Source organism: Ambystoma mexicanum, chromosome 12 (assembly GCF_040938575.1).
Source record: "Ambystoma mexicanum isolate Mex_15411 chromosome 12, UKY_AmexF1_1, whole genome shotgun sequence".
Classification (NCBI taxonomy): domain Eukaryota; kingdom Metazoa; phylum Chordata; class Amphibia; order Caudata; family Ambystomatidae; genus Ambystoma; species Ambystoma mexicanum.
Window position 1 is genome coordinate 166,375,929 of NC_090936.1, and position 23,088 is coordinate 166,399,016.

The 23,088-nt window shown below is 43.8% G+C and overlaps 1 protein-coding gene across 2 annotated transcripts in view; it reads right to left on the reverse strand.

Annotated features, from left to right (window-relative positions):
- Window positions 1–23,088, reverse strand: part of TSPAN8 (tetraspanin 8) — a 663,429-nt gene that overhangs the window by 70,227 nt on the left and 570,114 nt on the right. For both annotated transcript variants that reach the window (XM_069627690.1, XM_069627689.1), the window contains one exon: window positions 14,890–14,973. In XM_069627690.1, the coding sequence (XP_069483791.1) occupies window positions 14,890–14,973 (84 nt within the window). The remainder of the gene's footprint in view (window positions 1–14,889; window positions 14,974–23,088) is intronic.

Sequence of the window (23,088 nt, forward strand, 5' to 3'; positions counted from 1 at the left end):
TTTTCCCCTTGCCTGTAAATCTCTACTCCCCTCTAATCACCTCCTCACCCACTCTTTTTTTCTTCTAGTTCAACAATATACCACAGACTTCTCAATTACTTGTAGTTATATGTATATATATATGTCAATATAGATATGGATCAATTTTCAATGTTATTTTTATGATTGTTGCATTTTCAAATTCAACAGTTCACTTTTGCAAATTTTGCCACTTTACCAACAAAGCAATTACAACACTTGAATATCCTTGACAAAAATAGACAGAACACAAAAGAACATATACCACATATCATGCACATGCACTTCCTGCATGCTTTTACTTCCCATTTGTTCTTGTTACCACCCCTTCCCCGTTTCACCTACTCTTCTCATTCACTCCCCACCTCTTACACCCTCTTGCTCCTTCCCAAGAATTCTTTCGTACCCAGAAAAAGAATATTCTAAATAACTACTCCGAGTCTACTCAATATACGAGACTCCTACTATTTTCTCCTTATCTTCACCTATTTATTCTGCACTGGACGAGACAATGCTACGCGGCGCCGCCTTCTACCCCGTTCGGGCTAGGATACCACTTCTCTTCTTCTACACACTTTTCACAAAATCTAATGGCCATATAAAGGATAGATCAGAAAAGCCTCGTCATCACTCACACAGACCCTATCCTTGGCTAAACCCCACTGTCCCTTGTCCCCTTCTTCCCCTATATTCCCCCTTACCTTTCCTTGGGAACCTTCGCAACCGACACTCAAGTGTTCAGTCAGGTAATCCGAGGGTTACCGTTTGCGGTCCGACCCCAGTCAAGTCCGCACCCCAACCAAGCCGTGGCCCGCCTCGGCAAGCAGCTTTTCAGTCGGGTATTCGTCAACTGGGAACCCTTGACCCTTCTTCATAGTGTGCACAGGCTGGTCGGCCACGGAGGCAATGGTTTTTCTCGGGGGCATCCCGGATCTCACCGCACAGCACCGGCCTCGACGCACCTCTCCGAATCACGTCGCAGGGGGTCACCAAATGTTTGTGCCCTCCCTGTCTCACACGTGCAAGAAAATAAAACAGACACTCCCCTGACAGGGAATAAGGCAAAAGAGAGCAGGCTGCGAGAGTTAAAGGAAAAGTTTATCTGGATCTCTGAGAGCGCTCTGACAAATTATCGATACATTACATTTTTATATAGTTGTATGACGCACTTAACATAGGATACTATGTCGATCCCGGATTGGTCAGTTGCACGCTGTCTCAGGTGTGGATGGCATCTCTTCCTCCGGGTTGGTTGCTTGGTTGGCGGGAGGATTGACGTCAGACATCTGTGCTCCGGATGGGTGAAGGTCTGGTCGCTGTGAAACACGGTGGTCACTATCTAAGCTAATATAATTAATTCTCTATAATACATGCACTAAATATTAGTGGTTCAAAAGGACTGTCAGTAGTTTATCATGTCTCTATAAAAGTCACATCACACAGGTACTTATATAATCTATAATCTTGGATTATACAAGTCATAGGTTAGGGGTCTTGACCACTCTAATACAATGACCGGAGTGTAGGTTCATGCTTACAAGAATCTCAGGTATGTGGCATTTGTTAGTATTGGGCAAAATATACTACAGCAGAGGTCTAGTGTTAATCGGAGGTCTGCTGGGTGGGCATCATGGCATGGTCAATGATCTGGCACATGAAAGGAATAACTTGCTTGCAGGGACACAGGGTCGGAATGGCAGTAAGTTTCCATTGGCGAGGGTGCCGGGGCAAGGACACTTTTGTGGAGATGGACGAGCTATGTGCTTAGCTCATGTTGGTTCACATGCAAGACAGTGATCTCAGAGGAAAAGAGATGTGTTACATTTATTATTTGTTGCAAGCACCTCCGGCTTCAGCATGAGAATGGAGCTGCAGAGTTTTCCAGTCAGAGTGGGAACAAGGATGGGGGCCATGTGCTCCGAGCTGCTGCGAGGAAAGGAAGAGAAGCATTTTGTACTATCGCAGTGAGGCCTGGTCACCAAGATGGAGTCGAAAGGGGGTACAAAAAATGGATGCCCTGTGTCCTGCTCAGTGGTCCCATCTACGCGAATGTCACCCAAAGTTAACATCGCATAAGGGCGAGGGGCCTACCCACTACTGGAGGCACTTGGTCTGGGTTTTGTACTGAGAAGTGAAGGCAGAGAGGGGCCTGCTGGCCCCTCGCTCCCACACACTATGCAATTACATCTCCGTCAGCAAAATAAATTGAACTATCTATACAATAAATCCTCTGGCTGCATTATCATTATGCAATTAAATGATCTGATCTGGTGCCAAGTGAATACATTGAATTAGTCAATGAATTATCTGGCAGCATGACACATTAAGCTAGCTATGCATGCATTGATATCTTTGGGAGGGGAATACAAATGAGCTGGCTATGAAATAATGAAATACATTCTATGTAGAAAAACTATTTACTATAGCTTTTATTTAATTATTTGGCAGCAAGAATACACATAACCTAGCTATGTAATACATTCTCCGGCAGCAAACATAAAAATAAGCTAGATATGCAACAAATTATCTGGCCGCAAAATAAATTATAGTAAGATGTTCCCCAAGCCCATTGATGAATACGTTCAACTAAAATACACCACAGTTGTGCAGCTGAAAAGGATGGAAAAATGACAATAATTCACTAGTTGGGCCAAATCTGACTGAACATTCCCTCAGGATCTGCATGACTGATTTTGGTAAACACTTACATTTTCAATGGGACCACAGCAGATTCCAAGCCACACAATCAAGATCACTGTACAGGTCCATGAATGCCACATATATCATACATATATCATAGAATTGTGACCAGTGCAAGATTTGTTAGTTAATAATAGCAGATGTACTGCTAACTCTATCATACCCAGGCCCCCACAAACCCCAAAATGTACATGTGAGTTAGGATTACATGTTTATCAACTCTTCTGGTTTTGTGTGTTGTAAACTGCCAAATACCTTTGCTACTGCAACCAATAATGAAAATCGGTGATAACATCCTGGTTTACCATGATCAACCTTCGTAAAAAGCGTAATTAGCAGGAGATGCTTCTAGCTCATTGGTACATGTAGTCATTTACAAACTGCATTAAATACATTGGTCAGTAGAAGTGGAGGAGCCCAGCGCTGTCTCGAGCCTGGTTAGACTAAAGCAATGACCTGCAACCTTTGGCCCTCCAAATGTTTTGGACTACAGCACCCACCAGCACTAGCTAGCATGGTCAATAGTAAGGAATCACAAGTTTTGTAGTCCATAACATCAGGAGAGCCATAGGTACCAGACCCAAGCACTACAGGCACAAAACAGAGGGTGGCCTAATTACCCAGTGGGGAGTAAGCCTGGGCTAACTATAACAAGCAGGAACAACTTCTACAACTTGGCACTTCCTCATGAACCCTGGATTATATCTTTGTATCCCAACTTCTACATGCGCTCCCCTCAACCAGGGTTATGAAACAGGACAGGGGCAGCGACCATAGCAGATTGGAATGATCTTTTCCTGATCTTACAACTTTAGGCCCTAGAGTTAACAATCAAGCACTGAAGTGTACAAATGGGAAAATTAGACTTGTCAAATAGAAGCATGAAGGTGCAATCCTAAATAGCCAACGAAAGAAAGTATCAAGATCCATTATGAATGGGAATACCATCCGGATAAATGTACTGAGTTCATTTAGGCTACTTCAGCCCCTAATGAAACAGTGGGACGAATTCAGAAGAAACATGTTCATGTTTTTAATGAGGAAACACAAAAAAGGAAAAGAGAATTCAGAAAGGGTGTGCGTAGCATTAAGTCAGCAGGGCTTTTACCAGAAACATATAAGGCAGAGCTCACTAGAGAAAAAGCTCATTATAAATCTTGGTTAAATAACCATAAAGCTTCCCAAATGCAATAGGATGGGGAGTAGATGTTGAATCTGCTAAGAGAAGGAAATACAAGAAATTTCTGGTCAGTGATTAGTCTATTTGAGGTTGGCGCAAGTAGTTCCTTGTGCAACTTAGTCTCTGAAGAAGGATGGGTGAAACATTTATCAGAAGTCTTCAGAGACCGCAAGAGATCCCAGTTTGAGGTTAAGCCCAATATACCATGGAATCTGAATTTCGGTGTGGGAGACATAGAAGAGATAATTATTAAATCTTCAACTTCTACGGCAGTGGGCCCAAACAGGCTAACACATCAAGTTCTTAAAAAAGAGCCCAAAATGTGGTCTCTTTTACTAGCACGCTTATTTAGAGAAATACTTAAACGGCAAATTTTCCTGCCATCTTGGAAAGTTGCTCTGGTTATTCCTTTCTTTAAGAGTGGGGATCGTCATGCAGCGGTGAACTATCGTCCAATTGCCCTGCTCGACATAGAAAGTAAGATGTTTATGAAGCTCTTACTGAGAGAGGTAACTTTATGGGCAGAAAAGAATAACATCCTGTCCTGTTTTCAGACAGGCTTTCGAAAGGTTATGTCGACCTCATTGAATGGCCTGATTGTTGACCTAGCACGTGAACAGGTAAAGGGGAAAGGGCCATCACCCTTGTATGGAGCATGGGTAGACCTTTCGAAGGCTTTCAACCAGGTGGACAGAGCTCTGCTCTGGAGCAAACCTAGGCATTGGGGCATACCTGAGACATTATTGGGAATGCTGGTGGAACTTCATAGTGAAACCAAGCTGCAAGTCAGTTTGGATGAACTTGGGAATCTGTCAGGGACCATTGAAGTGGAAAGGGGAGTTAGGCAAGGGTGTTTGGGAGCCCCCCTTTTCTTCAATCTTTCTGCATTGACCAGCCCCATGCTAAATGGTAGAAAGATCTTTTGGCTGGCCTATACAGACGACGTTGTGTTGTTAGACAGAACAGCAAATGGGCTCCAGCCATTGTTAACAAATTTGGCTAATCTCTCAATGAACCCCATAAAATAGAGAATTGTAGTTTTCAGAAACCCACAAAGTAAGGTTACATTCTCAAACTGGTTTTTGGAAGGCCAAAGGATATAAAGGGTAGAGATGGTGAAATATTTGGGATATGTTTACACCTCCCCTACTGTTTACAAATTGGATGCCAAGGTTACTGCAAAGATATTGCAGAGTGCTGCACTAATGGGTAAATTGAACTTCAAATTCTGCAAGTTTTACTTGGTAAAAGTAATTCCTGTAATCCTGTATGGCTTGGAGGTGAAACCGCGGCTTTGGTCCATTAATTGGCACATTTTTTAAGCCCAATTGTGGAAGAAGGCATTAAGTCTCCCTGCTTGCGCCCCAAGTTGGAGTATTAGGTTTGAACTAGGATTTAAATCCTTGGATTGTATTGCCATTTGGAAGTTAGTTTCGCTGTACCGGGAAATCATTATTGCAAAGGGGTTGAGTCTTTATGGAGACATTAGATGTCACATGTTGCAATCCAAGTCTGCCATTTTAGCAGAGTGATTAGGCTCTGTCTAAGGTTGATCTAGAAGTAGAAACCCTTATTTGTAATCCATTAAAAGTTAAAAAGAATCTGGAAGTTCTGGATTGGATCGAGACCATTGAGAAGGTTAGAATGTCCCACTTTCAAAATTCTTTCTTATGGTACGAACAGAAACTTGCTTGTTTGTCCTTCTATCTTATGAAATACCCAGATAGAGTATTGTGGAATAACTTCCTAAGGATTAGGTTGAATTTAGTACACTGTGGAGAAGTGTTGGAAAGACGCAAGCTGGGGGATAGAGCAAAAAAATTATGTAAAGTATGCGCTGTTCCAGCAAAACAATCACTCAGGCATCTATTAATGGAATGCAATGGCACATGGAATTCACGATTAACACTCTTCAGGAAATGTGTGCGCCATGAGGAAGACTTATTCTCAGAATCTTTCTGGGATAGGTTGATCTCGGGTCATAATGCAGTACTAACATGAGCAGTGGTTCGAGTATTAAAGATATGTGAAATAATTGTTTGACGCAATTAACTCAAGATTGATTGATTGAATTTTAGAAAAGTTAATTGAACTTAAATTGAGCCTGAGGGAAATACAATATGTCAATTTAATAATTGTTTTATGTGAATTTAAGAACTGTGGAAAAGTGTTTTGTTTTAAGAATGTACAAATGTCTTTTTATGTTAGGTTTTGTAAAGGCTTGATGATAAGCCAAATAAAAAATAAAAATAAAAAATAACAAGCAGGAACAAAGAACCCATGTAAGTCATGTGCAATTGTTCATAACAAACAGGGAAACAAAGCATGTAAACTCAAGTAAGGTAAACATTTTCCCACTACCAAAGATCCACTATTCATTATTAGTAATCCGGCGAGAGCGAAGCAGAATGCAACAAGCATTCTGATTGGCTCTCGCCAGGTCCCTACCTGGCCAGGAATCCCTCCGTCGGGATTCCACGGCCCCTGTCCCCGGCGGGGGGCGTGGCAGCCCCTCAGCCAATGAGGAGGCTCGAAGCGGGGCCATCCCCGCTCCGAGCCTCTCCTCAGCTGAGAGGCTGCCTTCCCCCCCTGCCGGGGACTCGGGCAAGTCTTTTTTTTTTTTTAATCCCTTCCCTCCGACCCACTCGCCCCCCCAACTTACCTTCTTGGTCCTAAGTCCCCGGCGTGGGACGAGGGAAGCCTCCAGCCGTGTGGAGACTCGGAGCAGGGCCATCCCCGCTCCGTGCCTCCACACGGCTGGAGGCTTCCTTCGTCCCCCGCCAGGGACACAGGTACGTTTTTTTTTCTTTTTTTTCCCGTCCCACAGTAAGCCCTCCAAACCGCACTTACCTTAGTTTTTTTACCCTTTTTTCGAGAGCGGACGCGCTAGGAACACTAGTGGTCCCAGCGCGCCCGCTCCACTCAGGTCCTTACCTATGGGCCCCGGGGCATTACCTGAGTCGGTAATGCCCCCGACGCTCAGGTTCTATTGCTTAATTAAGATGGATTGTATTATTATGCAAGAAAATACGTTATTAAGATATCAGGGAGCAACATAATTGTTTCAACACCATAAGATCACACCAACATTGAAAATACAATGAAAAAATACAACATTTGAAATATAACAAAAAAGAGACAAACATATAGAATATATTAAAATCATGAAACAAAACCACACATAAAGACCAAACCCAACATGTTACAATCTCTGAAAATAGCATGAGATCTTCCTCAGGGGCAAAACAATACATAGTAATGATGATACATCAACATGTTGTATTCCATAATGTAAAATATAATTTATGGTCACTAGGTTGGCCTCTTCTGTAAGATCCGGGCTGGCAGGAGAATATTGGGCAAATAGGTCTCTGTACAGGAGACAGAGAGATATTGATTCGATCATCAACCCATATAGCAGAGACCTATATATGAAATTTCACTTTGCTATTGTGAGGGGTCAGAAATGTTAGGCGGACAACTTGGTAAAGGTTTTTCACAAGAAGTCCTTTTTATTAAATCATAACGGTTTGATAAAGGGCTCATTATCCCTAACATAACAAGGATTTTCCCTGCTTATCAAAATAAACTAAAGGAAAACACTCCAACAAAAGGAATCTGTCCATCACACTTATATATACAGCAAACACATAAAAAGGGAATATAAGGCAATTCCAATATAACAGAAATAATACTTACTTTCAATAAAATCCTAATAACTGTATATCCTTGTAACCTGGTTTGGACCCCCGTCCTCAGATTCAAACAGGATTTTCAATCAACAGTTCAAATAAGAAAGTTCAGTTAGGTAACCAAGGTTTGATCATAAAGTTCTTTTTGGTTCAAAAGACTTCCACTTGTATTTTTAACAAACAATTCAACCATACAATGCGTTTTTATCTCCCCCTTTTGAAAAGAGTTCAACACAACTGCTCCTTCAGAAACAAAACACTTTCACAGTTCATCTGTATCAACAACAATGTTTGTCACGATGAATCCACAACAGTTCATAAAACACTTCTTTGCCACATTTTCTTCTTCACAACCTTCAACCACGATTCAGCACTTGAATTATTTATTCCTGTTCCACTTACCAGGCAGGACTACCACTAAAAGGTCCCTATCCTGGTATAGTCCCCTGCCAGGATAAATAGCTCCTAACACTACTACAAGTATTTTGTGGTGGAGTCTACTGCAACCTTTAAAAAAGTCTTTGACTTTCAACAACATCAAATTTCACAACTTCTTTTGGGAAGGTAATATACACTTTGGTGCTGTTTAGTCCACTCTTGTTTTTGCCACAGGCAATGAGTTTATACTCCTCTCCTCCTTGATACAGTATGCCAGAAGGGCCTCTCTACTGCCTTCTTTGTTTTCCCACTTTCTCATCAATTCTCTGCTGACAATGGTCCTTTATTACACTTGCCTCTCTGTGCCTTAGACAATGCGTGTTGGTATCTTGCTTAACTGTGTCTTCCCCCTCCCTCTGGCAACAATAGTCACAATCTTCCTGAAACTATGTTCTCTTGTTACTTAGCCAACATAGATTACATGCTCTGTGAAGTATTGCTCCCTCTTTACTTTTGTAATGATGGTTTTGGTTAGTGTGCTTTAAAATTGCTCTCTCTTTACTTTGACAATGGTGTTAGCTTTTATAAAAATGATTGTAATGTTTCTCTTCTTGCCACCTTACAAAGTTCTTATTTCGACACGGTAACTTCTTTACATTAGCTCGGTATTCAAAATAGTTGTTATTAGTCAGTGGTCCTATATAGAGCATACCGGGATTACTCGTCAATGGCAAACTCACCGGCTTCTGCACTTGTGTCTGTTTGACCCACTGCCCGCTCTGCCTCTTCTGCTGCTTCCTACGTGGCAGCCTGGTTTGATTCTCCCATGGCCCATGCTGATCGGTAAACCCATGGGGTCACCGCAGAACACCACCGCTAGGGTCGGGATCAGGAAGCGTCTGCCTTTTCTGTGAAAATCATCTCTGATTCATCACAGTATCTTCCCTGTAACTAGTATAGCTGCCAGATGGAATAATGGTGGTGATAAGTCCACTTTGCAATTTTTCCAAAGAAACTTTGATACATTTTCTTTTCCTCTGCCCTGGGTATAGAAATTTGAGAAGTTAATATATACTACCTATGCTAAGCGAGGGATACATACCGTTAACAAGGGATGCAATAGCATTGTACAAATCTACTTTGTCAGACACTGCTATTGTCAAAACCATTCTATATGTTGCAAGGGCATGGGCCAAAAGGGTCTTATAATGTATGCGTCACTGGAAGGTTATTTTAACTTTACACCCACACTATTCCTTTTTTAGATATCATAATGATTTTGATCTTAGATTATTGCAGCTATGGTATTAATTAATTTTATGTACATAGCATTTTAACGTTGATGTTCAGATTTTGCAAATCTTTTAAATCTAAAGCATACCAGCATGGTATTTGTAATTTTATATATTGATTCTTTGGTGTATAAATTGTTTGTGTTTTTCAGTGTTTATTCATTTGTATGCTTTGCTGGAAGACATATGACGAATAAGGCAACATTTGAAGAAAAGAAAGTAAAATATAGGATCTTATTTGGGTACAGAAAAATCAGAAGGGGTGATAGTATTGTTTTGCCTCAGAAAATGAGGACATATTCAAGCTATTTATCAAAGTCTTGCTCACCATTTATCTCAGTAATAGAAATGAACCTGGAGAAAATTAGTATTTTTGAATTAGTTTTAGTATCTATTACCTTTTGGGTACAGAATAATCTTAAATGGTGATGGCATTCTGGTGTCTACAATCAGAGGGCAAAAACAGAAGGAACAAAATCATCCTTCCCCTAATGACGCACAATAAATATGAATAAAGAGAGTCAAAAGAAAAAAAGTAGTTACTCACTGACCTGAAAAAAGGAGGATGTATTTGAGCTATTCAAGGCTTGCTCATGATGTGTTTCCTATGTAGATGAGACATGAAGTAATAACTACAGGGCCCTAATTGGCATTATAAACAAGTTTGCTAATCAATTTGATTCCCATCATCTCCAACTCTCAGTGATAACTACCAATGAAACATGGAGCATACTATCTCCTCGCTCCCATCCCTTTTACTATCCTCCTCAAATACCAACCGCAGGGCATCCTCAACCTCTCCTCTCTGATCTTTACTTCATACTCGAACGATCCCAGCAGATGTCCCTTTCACTATGAAGGGCCACCTTAGCCTCCCCAAAATGTCTAAGGCATAAGAGCTGCAATATGACTCCACTCTCCTTGACAACGCACTAGTTAGCCTACAAAACCTTCCAAACCACACCCAAAGCAACAATCTTGACCTCATACTCATAACTTTTATCATGGTCTAATATGATGCTACAAGTGACCCCTCACCTACTAACCCCTCTCGTAGTCAATACTCCATTTCTATTCCACCCCCGCTCTCACATCCCCCTGCTTCATCTATCATCCAAAGTACATTTAAGCCTGGCTCTGTGGTCCCGTACCTCGGCCAAGTTCACAACTTGGACAAAGCTCTCTATTCTCCACGTGCACTGTCTACTGATCTCACCTTTACTGACTTCAAATCTGCACTGGCCACCCTTATAAAGATCACTACTCAGCCTGTTCCTTTAGCACACCCCTGCATTTGTCCTCAACCACTAATCTCCACAGCCATGCAACAGATATGCCAATAGCGCAAACACTGATCTCCCACTCTCCTTGCTGCCTTCAAGGACTCTTATACTGACCCTGACAACAAGTCTCGACACAGCCAAAGACTTCTATTACACCAATCTTGTATTCTCTCGCTGCTTGCAGCATTGCAAATGATCAAGGACCTTCAAGGCCTTCCCCACTAACATCATCAAAATATGGAACATCCTGTCAACCCTTGTAACTCTCTCACTCCCTCCCTTCTTCTCCCATCCGCCCATCTTCTCAACACTGTCCTCTATATCTCATTCATCCATGAACTCCCCTCCTCTGGAGCCCAACATCTAACCATTCTTCTCTCTGCCAATCTACACAGCACTCCAATTGAACCTTTTGTTTCACAAATTGTTACGGAACTTTGACCTATCACCTCCACTCATTAATCTGCATTATCCAAACTATTGTGAGGTGCACTCCCCTCGCAGACCCCTCTAATTTGGATTCCATTCCAAACACGTGTGGGGTAAAAATGCAACTATGTAAAATTGAATGATTAAAGAATGTTAATGAAAAATGTAAGTGTAAGTGAATTTAAATGGAAGTCTAAAGAGCATGCTGTTTCAGGAAAGACTAGGGCCCTCATTACGATTTTGGCAGTAGCCATGCTGCTATTGGCGGCATGGCTGCCGCCAAAATTGGGACCGGGTTCCCAGAATGGGGAATTACCGGGCCATTCCGAGTTCGGAGGGCCCGGTAATTCCTCCCTCCAGGAACCTGGGCCCAAACCTTCCCCATTCCCATTCAGCCCAAATAGGGCTGAATGGGAATGGGGAAGGCAGCAAACAATGGGCCGATCACGAGCGGCCCGTTGTTTGCTCTCTCTTTCCCTCGCGGGACCGGTGAGCACGCCTGGTGTGACAAGGTGTTACTTATCGGGTCACGCGAGGGGAGGCGGAACGGGTTTAACGGGTCCGCCTCCTTTAGCAGGTCCCGTTAACCCGTTCCACCTCACTTGTAATGAGGCCCTAGGTCTATATATTTAATATCAGGTCTAATATAACCAGAATCCATCTTGAAATGTATGCCAGTAGGTGGAACGGAGAAAAGAAATGTGGCAGCTAACAATGTATTTACTTCAATGATTATTACCCTTTCCAAGAAAATTATTTAGAAATATGCTTAAAGTATATTAAGCCACAGAGATAAAGTTACCTCAAATAAATGTTGCGGGAGGAGTAAATGGCTTACCTGTCTTAGAGGGAAACACCTTCATTGATTAACTCCTGAAGACTGGAAAATGACATTGGGTGTCTGAGTTGCCTGGCTCTACAGAGTCAGCCATGGTGTTAATTGGGGAAGACTGAAATCCTCCCTAGTGAAGTTATGAAATCTTTCACTAATTCTATGTATTGAAAAAGAAAAGTGTAAAGACCAGTTAATACAGGGTTGCGATAGCACAGTCTTAGATTGAATGGGAGTTGTATGTTCTTCTTGTCCCCCTTGCAGTGCTGTTAGTAAAGTTTGGCAAATCAAACAACCCAAGATTTGAGTCCTGTATCTGTTTACTGAGACACACTCAACTGAGACTTTTCACAACTACATAACTAATTCCCTAAGCACTGCACACCACTCTTATGTCTGCTGCATTCTCATCTTCCTCGTTCTTTCTACTTCATTCTACACTTTTGATCATGCATCCGCCTTTACATTCTTTTCGTCCCTGCCTTCAAGGACACACCACTTGGCTGGGTTTCATTCTGTCTGTCTAATTCTGTATCTAATGGGGCTCCAGCAACTCTCCCTGAAACTTCTCCCAGTCGGTGAATCTTAAGGACCAGTCATGCATCCACTTGTCTTCACTCCGTGCACCTGCTCCTTCAGCAAACAGGTTATAGATATTAGGTGTCGCTTGCAACACCTATAATCCAAAACTATTGCATTAGACTACAGATAGGGGGAAACAGCATATGAGGAGGGACACAAAGCTCGTAGTGTTGTTTTGGTTATTTGCCAACCCACTGACTGCCTATGACCATGCTAATCCCTATGGTAATTCCCACCCAATTCCTGCCCCGGCTGCCCAAAACACTTCCTCATGGGAACTTTCTGAGGTTGTGTTAATCAAGCCTTAAAATCAAACTTTGCATTTGAACTGCCTCTCAGTTTCTTTTTCAAAACAGTATTCAGAGAGTTAATGGCCCTCATTCCGAGGTTGGTGCTAGTCATGGCGCTATTAGCGCCATGACTAGCACCATTACTGGTACCATGTCCGCCCTCATTCAATGGGGACTTTCTGGTCTAGTCCGACCTTTGCGGGACCGGTAAGTCCCCATTGAAAATGTCAATCCCCATTCCCATTTGAGACCCCATAGGGCTCAATGGGAATGGGGAAGGTGCTAATAACGGTACCGTAAATTACAGTACCGTTATTAGCTCTGAAGTCTCTTTGCGGATCCCGTCCATAAAAAAAGCAGGCGTTAAGGACGGGGCCGCAAAGGGATCTCGTAGTAGGGCGCAAAGGGTTTACCGGCACCGATGTCCTTAACGGTACCCGGTATCTCTTTGCGCCCTACTCGGAATGACCCTCAGTGACTTAATTAGAGTTGTAAACCCGCTATTGGTGCAATAAAAAATGTCTTAACCAGGTCTGCCTTCAGCCACTCAATTTATAAGCACTATGTGCGGCTTTCACTGATGTCCTGTTAAAAACAAGCATTGGTAAAGCCACCTGTTTTGGCTTGTGTATAAGAATTAGGCATTTGCCAGGAACTGCTACTAGATATCCAGGTGCTCACACCATTTTGCACCTGCCACCTTTAATAGCCAGTTGATGCCACTATGGCAGTGCCTGGGAACTGCCTTTCCCATGCCTACACAAAAGCCCAAACTGTTGGCATTGCCAATAACTGTTTACTTTTGCTTTAACTATCACTGCTTTGCTTATGCTACTCGGATCTCATCTTCTTCTCCTTCTCCTCATTCACTCCTCCAATCTCTGAATTCACAACCAACTGCCTAAACTCCATCCGCCGCTGATTGTTCTATGCAACCTCATGAACAAATCCTCAAAGATTAAAGTCTTCTCTCTCCCTGCCTGCAATGCCAACCTCACTCTTGCCTTCCATCGCTCAACAACCCATAGGATGCAACGTTGGGTTTCTCTTTGAGACACCAACCTGAACCTCTTTCCAGTTCATCGCAGGAATTTCCACTGCAGCCAGACTCAACCTCCTAGGAATTACAAAAATCTGCTGACACCTCACACACCACTCAACTAGAACATGTATCTCTACTCTTTTGGGCAATAAACAGAACAACAGCGCATTCCTGTTTTAGTCTACCCCTTTACTCCTTCGCTCCCCTCAATAACATCCTCAACTGGGTGACACACTTTTTTCAACCATGCTGCACGGATGTCCGTGCACAAATGCTCTCTCTTTATAGCCCTTCCACTTGTCTATACATCTACCCTTGTGCATGCACCCCACTTTCTTGCTGACTACATCTTACTGTACTCTTCCTCTCAAACTCTCTGCTGCTGATCTATTCCCAGCCTATCAGTCGTCCCTACCCCCAAAGCCTCCTTTTACTTTTGCTCCTTTCTCCTACTTGCCCCACTCTACAGAACTGCTCTCTCAGCAAGGCCATCAAAACCATCAAATCAGTAAAATCCTTCAAAACGCAGCTCAATTACCCACGTCCGAGTGATGCAAAGGGACACTCAAACACTTCCCCCTGCTATCTAAATTAACTGCCTTACCCGCGTCACCTGCATTCTGACGTCAGGACCTTTCATGTAATTTACAAACTCACAAACTACTGGCCTCAGCCTGTCAATGTTAAAAAAACGATTATTATGTCCTTCAATCCCTACCCCTGGTATATGTTCCAACCATTCACCACTTCATCACCCAGTACATGTCACTCGATCAAACAATGCTCTTAAGTGAAGGTGTCTTACCTTAGAACTACCTCTGGTCTCTCTTATCGCCTACTTCTTAAGTTATTTCTGTTCAAAATAACACCCTGATATTCAATTAATACAAAATACAAACATATCCAACTGCTGTTTAATGGCATTCCTCCTCCAGAAGAGCCTTACAATCTACTTATTCCCTTGTAGAGGAAATGACTGAACATTAACTCTAATCACCCAGGCTTGAACTTCTCTGTTGCCCCAGCATGATGACTTAACCTACCTGTCTGTTACCAGTCTTTGTGCATTGCTGACTCCCCTATCGCTCATCCTAGCAGTTACCACTATGAGCACCTTAACATGTTTGAGAATATATCAGGCATGTTACAAAAATAAATAAACATTAAATACCTCAACAACTCCTAGCACAAAACATATTCCGATAATTATAACTAGATTTCCTTTGAAAAGCTCCTCCATTGCTGTTTGACATGTCTGTAAAACAAAAAGAAGATAGTTACCAGTCAGTAATACACATTATTGTGGTAACATACCAGAGCAATTTAATAGCAAGCACCAACATGTGTATTGTATGTTTATGTGGGGACCTCTCTCCTGTCTCTTTCCCCTTCTCATGCTTCATAAATTGACCATGTTTGTTCTGACTTTTACTATGCAATTAAAGACTTCCTATCCTGCATGTACATTCACACTTTCCTGTCCCCGTCCTCAGTCCTTGATCAGCTCTGTGATTTGGATGCTCAAAAGAAACATGTTGAGACTTATGATGCTGGCACAAATCATGAAACCCCTACCTTAATCTGAGCCTACACAAACTCCCTTGCTATCCTTACTTCTGTACTGCAGTCTGCCAAATCCTCCATCTCCACCAACCTAACCAGCTTCCCTCACAGTCATCCCTGCAAACTTTCATCTACCTTCCAATCTTTGCTGACAGCTCCCAAGCCAATATCCAACGCCTCCTCCGTCTCTGCAAATTACTTTGCTAATATTTTTTTCTCTAAAATCTCTAATATTTGTGACACTTTCACAGTTCTCTTCTCTCTCTCCACCACCCTGCTTCTGTTCACTACCTTTCCCCCTCCCACTTATTTATTTAATTTATAAAGCGCACAAACACCCCAGAGGGGCTGTTACAGACCAGTTACTTGCAGACAAACTGAAGAGATAAGACAGTGTAATAAGGTATATAGGGTATTGAGCAGGCAGGCAGTATTCTAGGTAAATAAACAGATTTTGAGGGATTTTCAGAATACCCAATATGAGGGTTCTGCTCTCATTGCAGGAGGTAAGAAGTTCCACTGTTTGTCTGCAATATAGGCAAAGCTGGAGCCACCGGCTTTGGCTAGTCTGACTTTGGGTTGGAGGAGGCATAAGGGGTTCTAGTTGGTCTGGACGACTGGGTTCTACTGATGTTCTGGGAGAGTATTAGAGAGGCACTTGTGGGCAATGGACATTGTTTTGAAAATGATACGTTTGCGAATGGGTGGCCAGTGTGCAGTTCTCCTGGCTGCGGTTATGTTTTCGCTATTGGGAATGTTGAGGGCTGACTCCGAACGACTTCTTATCCACCTCACCTACTCAATGATTACCTATCATTCATAGCACCAACCAATCGTGTGCTCCTATCAATGTGTTTTGCCCTCAAACAGTGAAATACTTACTCAGTATGAAAAACTATCCCTGAGCTCTAGCTATCTCTCTTAAATGGACTGTTTTGTGCTGCCTTCAAATCTCCAATGTCTTACCCCTTTGTAGAAACCCTCTGCTGACCCAAACATCCCAGTGAACCATTTCCCAATTTCCCTCTTTCCCCATTATTCAAAGGTCCTTAAGAGGGTGGTCTTCAATTGGATCACTAAGTACCTTGAGGAAAATGACCATGGAGATGAACTTCAATCTGTCTTCTGTAGAAGAAGCTCCACTGATTCTGCACTAATGAGTGTCTCCAACTTTCACTTCAATACTTACAGCTCCAAACTCTATTCTATATGCATCATTTTGAACCTCTATGCCACTTTTGACGTTTTCGTCACTCCTCTTCTCTCCTCACTCTACAAGACCTTGGGTTTCATAAATCTACTGTCTCTACGATTGCATCCTACGTGGAAATTCACTCCTTTAAAATCTCCTGGAACTCACAACCCTCCGACAACACCCATCCCCCAGTCTGCATCCTGCAAGGATCAACTCTTGGTCCTCTACTCTTCACACTAACTACCTGTGCTCTTTCACTATCACGTCTTTGCTGACAACACTGCAATCGTTTTCTCCTTTCCCATGTTCACCCCAGCCATTTCGGAACAGATAACCCACTGTACCATTGCAATCCCTAACTGGATGGCTCTCCATTGCCTCATGCTGAACTCTTAAAAAAACAGAAGTCACAGGCTCCCAATGCCATCCGTACCCTGCTGTCTCCTATCTCCTTCCCGTCTGACTCTTGCTCCCTCGCCTAAGGGTAGCAACCATGGGGTCCTCTTTGACAGCGACCTCTGGCCAAACAAATTCCCCACTACTACCTTTTCTGCTGCATTTGGAAAATTCATCAATGTCTTACTCAACGCCCCATGACACCATACATTTCTAGCCTCGTACTCGACAAACCTGACTACAGCTTGTGCCTATTCCTTGTCTTTCCTTTCTATTTCTCCAACTTCTAGACAAAATTATCAACTCTGCCACCTGCACTCTCCGCAACATACTCAACTCCTCCGACACTTCTATCTGCTGACAACATGCTGTCTGGCTTTCCATGCACAACCACTCCCTTTTCAAGTTCCGTCTCCTACATTACAAATGTATCATTGGTTTAACTCCTCAGTACCTGTCTCTATGTATCGCTGTTTACTCACATTGTGTTCCCTAGACTCCTCCTCTTCACTCAGCCACACTGTCCAAGCCTCTCTCTGTACCTCCTCTCAATTCAGCTCTAACTTCACTTACTTGCCAAAGAGGGAGTGGTGGAGTCAGATAGGTAGGGGAAGAGGTTATTTTCCCATCCCCCGACCTGACCCACCTTTCCCTTCAGTGCTGCATAATGATGCAATCATTTAATTTTGCATACTTTAACTGTGCTCCTCTTTAGTTAGAAGCACTTGCACCCAGGTAAATGTTCCCTTTGTAAATCACCTGTTGCCTATGTTATTCGTATATTTTGTTTTGCCCCTGCTCTGTGTCCCACTTTGTTCAAACCTTCATTGAACAGACACCCTTATGGGGAAAGCCTCTGCCATCTGAAAATGTGTTAGTGTGAGTAATTTCGGATCGAAATTGACACCTATGATCTTTGAATAAAGACACCTATGATCTTTGAATAAAGACAAATACAAAATAATATGCCCACATTGCGTGGATGGTGCAGATGATACGGACAGCGCAGATGTAACAAATGTCATGGATGGTGCAGATGCTGCAGGATGGCGCGGATGTCACGCAGACTGTGCGAATGTTACGATTGTTGTGGATGATGCGGATACCACTGACGATGCAGATGCTACGAATGGTCCGGGTACTACAGATTGTCCAGATGCTACGCATGGTGCAGATGCTGCGGATGGTGCAGATAGTGCAGATGCTGCAGACGATGCGGATGGTGCGGATGCTGCGGCAGATGGTACATATCTGTATCTCCTATATATGCTATGTACCTGTATCCCCATGCTATCTGTATCACATGTTTACCCCTATCCATCCTGTCGCTTTATATACGTATGCCGCTATATACGCCCCCACTGTCCTGCTCTCGTGCCTGGTCTCAGGCGCTTTACTGACAACCACCATATCACACTACTACGCTTACTCTTTCCTCTTTCCTAAACACCATCATTCAAATAGAACATAGCTATACCAAGATAAATTTGGCTTAGCTGTTCTCGTACTAACATGACCCCACAAACACCTCATCATCCTAATAAACCATAGCTAGCTGAGCACATTCCGGCTAGCTTAGGCGTCTCTTCAGGCCTAACGCAGCCAGAACTCAGTCTGGGTGTCCACTCTCCAGACTGAACACATCCAACTGATTACGTCAGCACCACACCTACTTGTATTTGTATTTGTATTTGTTTTATTTATATAGCGGAGACCAGGCCCAAGGGCAACCAGGCGCATATCTTAGAAGAACGTTACAGGCATGACATATAGTTACAGTGGTTACAATAAATTGTGAACAAAATACAAAAGACGTTACAATTCAAAGTAGCAAACAGAGCAGTAGTGAAGGAGCAAAGCAGAACCGGGACCCAGTGCCCAGTCATGATCAGAAGAACGGTTGTTAGTCAGATGTGGCTAGCCAGAGCTTGGCTTTGTGTTTAAATAGGTTGAATGAGGCTAGGGTTCTGATAGAGAGAGGTACGGTGTTCCAAAGCTTGGCCGCCAGGACTGGGAAGCTGTCGCCCCCAGCAGATTGGAGCTTGAATCTAGGGATCGCAAGACCTTGGGATTGTGCCGATCTGAGTACTCGCGATGGAATATGCTGTGTAAATCGTTAGGCAAGGTACGTTGAGGCCTGATGGTTTGCACATTTGTATGTGAGGGCTAGTGCTTTAAGTGAGATTCTTTGGGCAACTGAAAGCCAATTGAGGTTCTTCCTGGTTTCTGAGATGTGAGCAGAACGAGGGATATTGAGGGCCGCTCTGATGGCATTATTTTGGGAAATCTGAAGTTTATTAAGATTACCCTGGTTAGTGCCTTGGTACAGAGCTTTGCAGTAGTCCAGTTTGGACATAACCAAAGTCCTGGCCAGGGTGATGCAGTTCTGAGTGGTAAGGAATGGGCGACAAGCTGAGATCAATTTGCAAATGTAAGCAGATGCGGTGGCTACTGCGTTGGTTTGCCTAGTGAGAGTCAAGGAGGAGTCCAGATAAATACCCAAAGTTTTAGTATCTTTGGAAACTTTAATTAGGTTACCGTCAATGTTAAAGGAACCGAACAGAGAGCTCAGTTTGTTGAGTCTCTGTTGCGTACCTAAGATGAGAAGCTCAGTCTTGTCATCGTTGAGGCACAACTCGTGTTGGGCCATCCATGCTTGAATGACAAGATAGATGTCATTGAGGGCTTTGGAGTCGGCAATGTAGTCACCAGTGATGGGTATGAGTATCTGGGTGTCATCAGCGTAATTCGTGTAGGTGACGCCCAGATAGTCAAGCACATCAAATAGTGCTTTGGTGAAGACATCGTAGAGAGTTGGGGAGACACAAGACCCTTGAGGCACTCCACAAGGGACTGGTGTAGGATCAGCCGATGAGGACGGAGAGAAAACTCTCATGTGCCTATTGTCAAGGAATTACCTGATCCAGTTGGATGCATTGTCGGAGAAGTGGGCGTTGGATTTCAGATGCTGACATAGTATTTGATGATTGACCAAATCGAAGGCCGCGGATAGGTCCAGTAGAAGTAGAAGGGCCAGTTTACCATTGTCTTTGATGTCCTCAATTTGGGTTTTGAGGTCTAGTAGAGCCGTTTCAGTCCCGTGCTTAGGTCTGAAGCCTGATTGTCTTGAGCCAAGGAGGTTGTTAGTTTCCAAATAGTTCTGAATCTGCAGGTAAGCTGCTCTATCAAGTATCTTGAGTAAGAACGGTCCAGTAGTGATAGGTCTGTAGTTGGTTGGAGTTTCAGGGTCTAGAGTCAGTTTTTTCAGGAGAGGGATGACCCATGCGTCCTTTAAGTTATTGGGTACCATACCAGTTAAGAAAGAGGAGTTGATGAAGGTGGTTATAAAAGGAGCGAGGTCATGTGCCGCTTCCTTAATAATAGGTGCTGGGCAGGAGTCACCTTGGCAGTTAGATGGTTTTAAGTTGCGAATGATGTTTTCGACCTCGAAGATGGTGAGTGGGTTGAAGCTAAAAGGGTTGTGAGAGAAGGAAGTCGTGGGGGTTATGGAAGGTTTGGTAGGGGGGTTAGTGAGTAAGGTGGTTTGTTTGGTGTTAATTTTTGATTGCAAGGTGGTGATTTTGTTGAGGAGAGCGTTTTGGATGTTGTTGCACCAATTGCTATCTTTAATGCAAGTATCCGGAGCAGGGGAAGGGGATTCCAATTCTTTAAGGATTTTAAATAGCTCCTTGGTGTTGGATTCCGCTTGGGAGATACGTAAATTTTAAGTCTCCTTTTTGGCTTGAAGGATTGTATCCTTGTAGTTGTGGGTGGTGATAATGAGGCGCTCTTTGTTCGAGTCACATGGGTGGCTCTTCTAAAGTGATTCAGCTTTACGTTTTTCTTTACGTAAGGTTCGTAACTGCGGGGTGAACCAGGAGTTCAGGTGGGCTTGTTGTTTAGCTTTCTGTAATTTGAGCGATGCTATATTGTCAATGGTTTAAGCAGTGTTTGATTGAAGATATCTACTAGGACAGTGGGGTGGCTCTTCCAAAGTGATTCAGCTTTACGTTTTTCTTTACGTAAGGTTCGTAACTGCGGGGTGAACCAGGACTTCAGGTGGACTTGTTGTTTAGCTTTCCGTAATTTGAGCAGTGCTATATTGTCAATGGTTTAAGCAGTGTTTGATTAAAGATATCTACTAGTACAGTGGGGTCATTGTAATGGGACGCACAGTCATTCAAGATGGGAAGGATGAGTGGGAGTAGTTTATCCCTGGTGATGTCTTTTTTGTTCCTTGTGGGGACAGCAGGAGCTATCGTAGGAATGGTGTGCGGGTTGGTCGCTGGTATGTGGAAGATGATAGTGTGATGGTCAGACCAGGCGCAGGCATAATTGGCGCTTATGGTGGTGTTACAATTAAGATCGGTGATCCAGTCAAGCGTTCTGCCCTTGATATGGGTGGGTTTGTCTATGCGTTGCTGGAAGCCTAAGTTAGCAAGTGTAGTGACGACCTCAGAGGCCAGGTGGTCCTTAGTGTCGGATAGGCCGAGGTTAAGGTCACCTAGAAGCAGTACCTGAGAGTTGGGTTTGGTATTGACGGTCAGGATGGCAGCGATCTCATCTGTGAAGGAGCCAAGAGCTCCTGGAGGTCTATAGATGAGGTGGAGAGTAGCAGTGTTGGTTGGGGAGAGGGTGAGTTTCACACAGAGGGATTCTGCCGAGCTAAGCTCAGTATTAGGGATGGTTCTATGTGTAATGTTATTTCTATGTATGAATTTGACTCCACCTCCTTTGGAGGTTGATTGTCAGTCAGCTCTAATAATCGAGTATCCGTTGGGGGTGGCGAGGGCAAGAAGTGGGCCAGAGGCTGCGTGTAACCAGGTTTCAGTAATGGCCACAAAATCGAGGTTTTGAGCAGTGATGAGGTCAGAGATATCCAGCGCGTGGGCCGTGATATATCTGGCATTAATGAGGGCGCCCTTGAGTTCTTTAGTGGGGATGGTGCTCTGGGAGGGTGGTGACTTCTGCGTAGTGGGGAGGGTAGTAGTAGTGTAGTAACGCTGAATGCTGCAGGCAGGAGGGGCGCAAGGCAGTCTAGAACCAAGTCAGAGTTTCCTATCTTTGAGTGTGCAGGGTTGATTAGGTGTAGGTTTGGTGGCGAAGTGTTGGAGCCATAAGGCGGGGTCATTGAGATATGGGTTGCTGATGAGCATTGTGGGATAGTGTGGGGTGGAGTGAAGGTGATAGGTCTTAGCAATGCTAGAAGTAGGGGAGCAAAAGGATGTGGTGATGGTGAGTCCTACTATGATAGCGCAAATAAGGTAGCTGACAGTTGGCAGTGACCGCATGTCGTGATCCCAATGTCCTAACCGTCTGTGGGGAGAGGTGTGAGTGCACTGCAGGGTACGAGGAGAGGTTCCGCTCTGGGCAGAGGTGGAGTTGGCCAGGTGCTGCGGCTTACTAGGTGGGTACATGTGCAAGAGTGCAATCAATGACTCAAAGGCAATGGTTCAGCTAGGCCGACTAGGTAAGTACATGTGCAAAATACAATCAATGACTCAAGGCAATGGTTCCTGACTGAAAGGCAATGGTTCAGCTAGGCCGACTAGGTAGGTACAGGTGCAAAAAGGCGATCAATGACTCAAAGCAATGGTTCAGCTAGGCCGACTAGGTAGGTACATGTGCAGAAATACGGGCAGCAAGAGTCTTACCAAGTTTGTTGTTGTGCAATGGCAATAACCGCTAGATTCGAATAATGCATTTGGGCTAAAAAACAACAATTCCAAATACGGTTAAGCATGATGAGGGGTAGTGTGGTCCAGCTCACGGGAGGGTGTGGCTCTCAGGGGGATTAGGTGCCTAGATTGTGCGTGATGCGCTGGTGACACCCTAAGAAAGCGAGGTGACAGGGATGTCCATGAGGCACAAGAGAAGAAAGCAGACGCACATTTGTGGTTTACTGGGGTCTGGGTCTGTGCAGTTGCAGCAGATCAGGTAAGTTAGTGGAGGAGATTGATCATTTGTGGCCTCTGCGCAGCTGTAAGGATGTGGTTGAAGAATGTTACCTTAAGAACCGGGTGTTGGAGGTTCAGGGGTTCTGGCAGTCGGCAGTAAACAGGCTGACAACAGGCACCTGCCTTGTCCTTGAGGGCCTTGACGAAGGAGGGCCGGCTTGTCTGCCGGCGCCCAATGGTGGGGATAATGGCTTCTGTAGCCAATCAGCAGTGCTGATACTGCTGCTGGATGCCTAGTAAGGCACAGATGGCTGGAGGC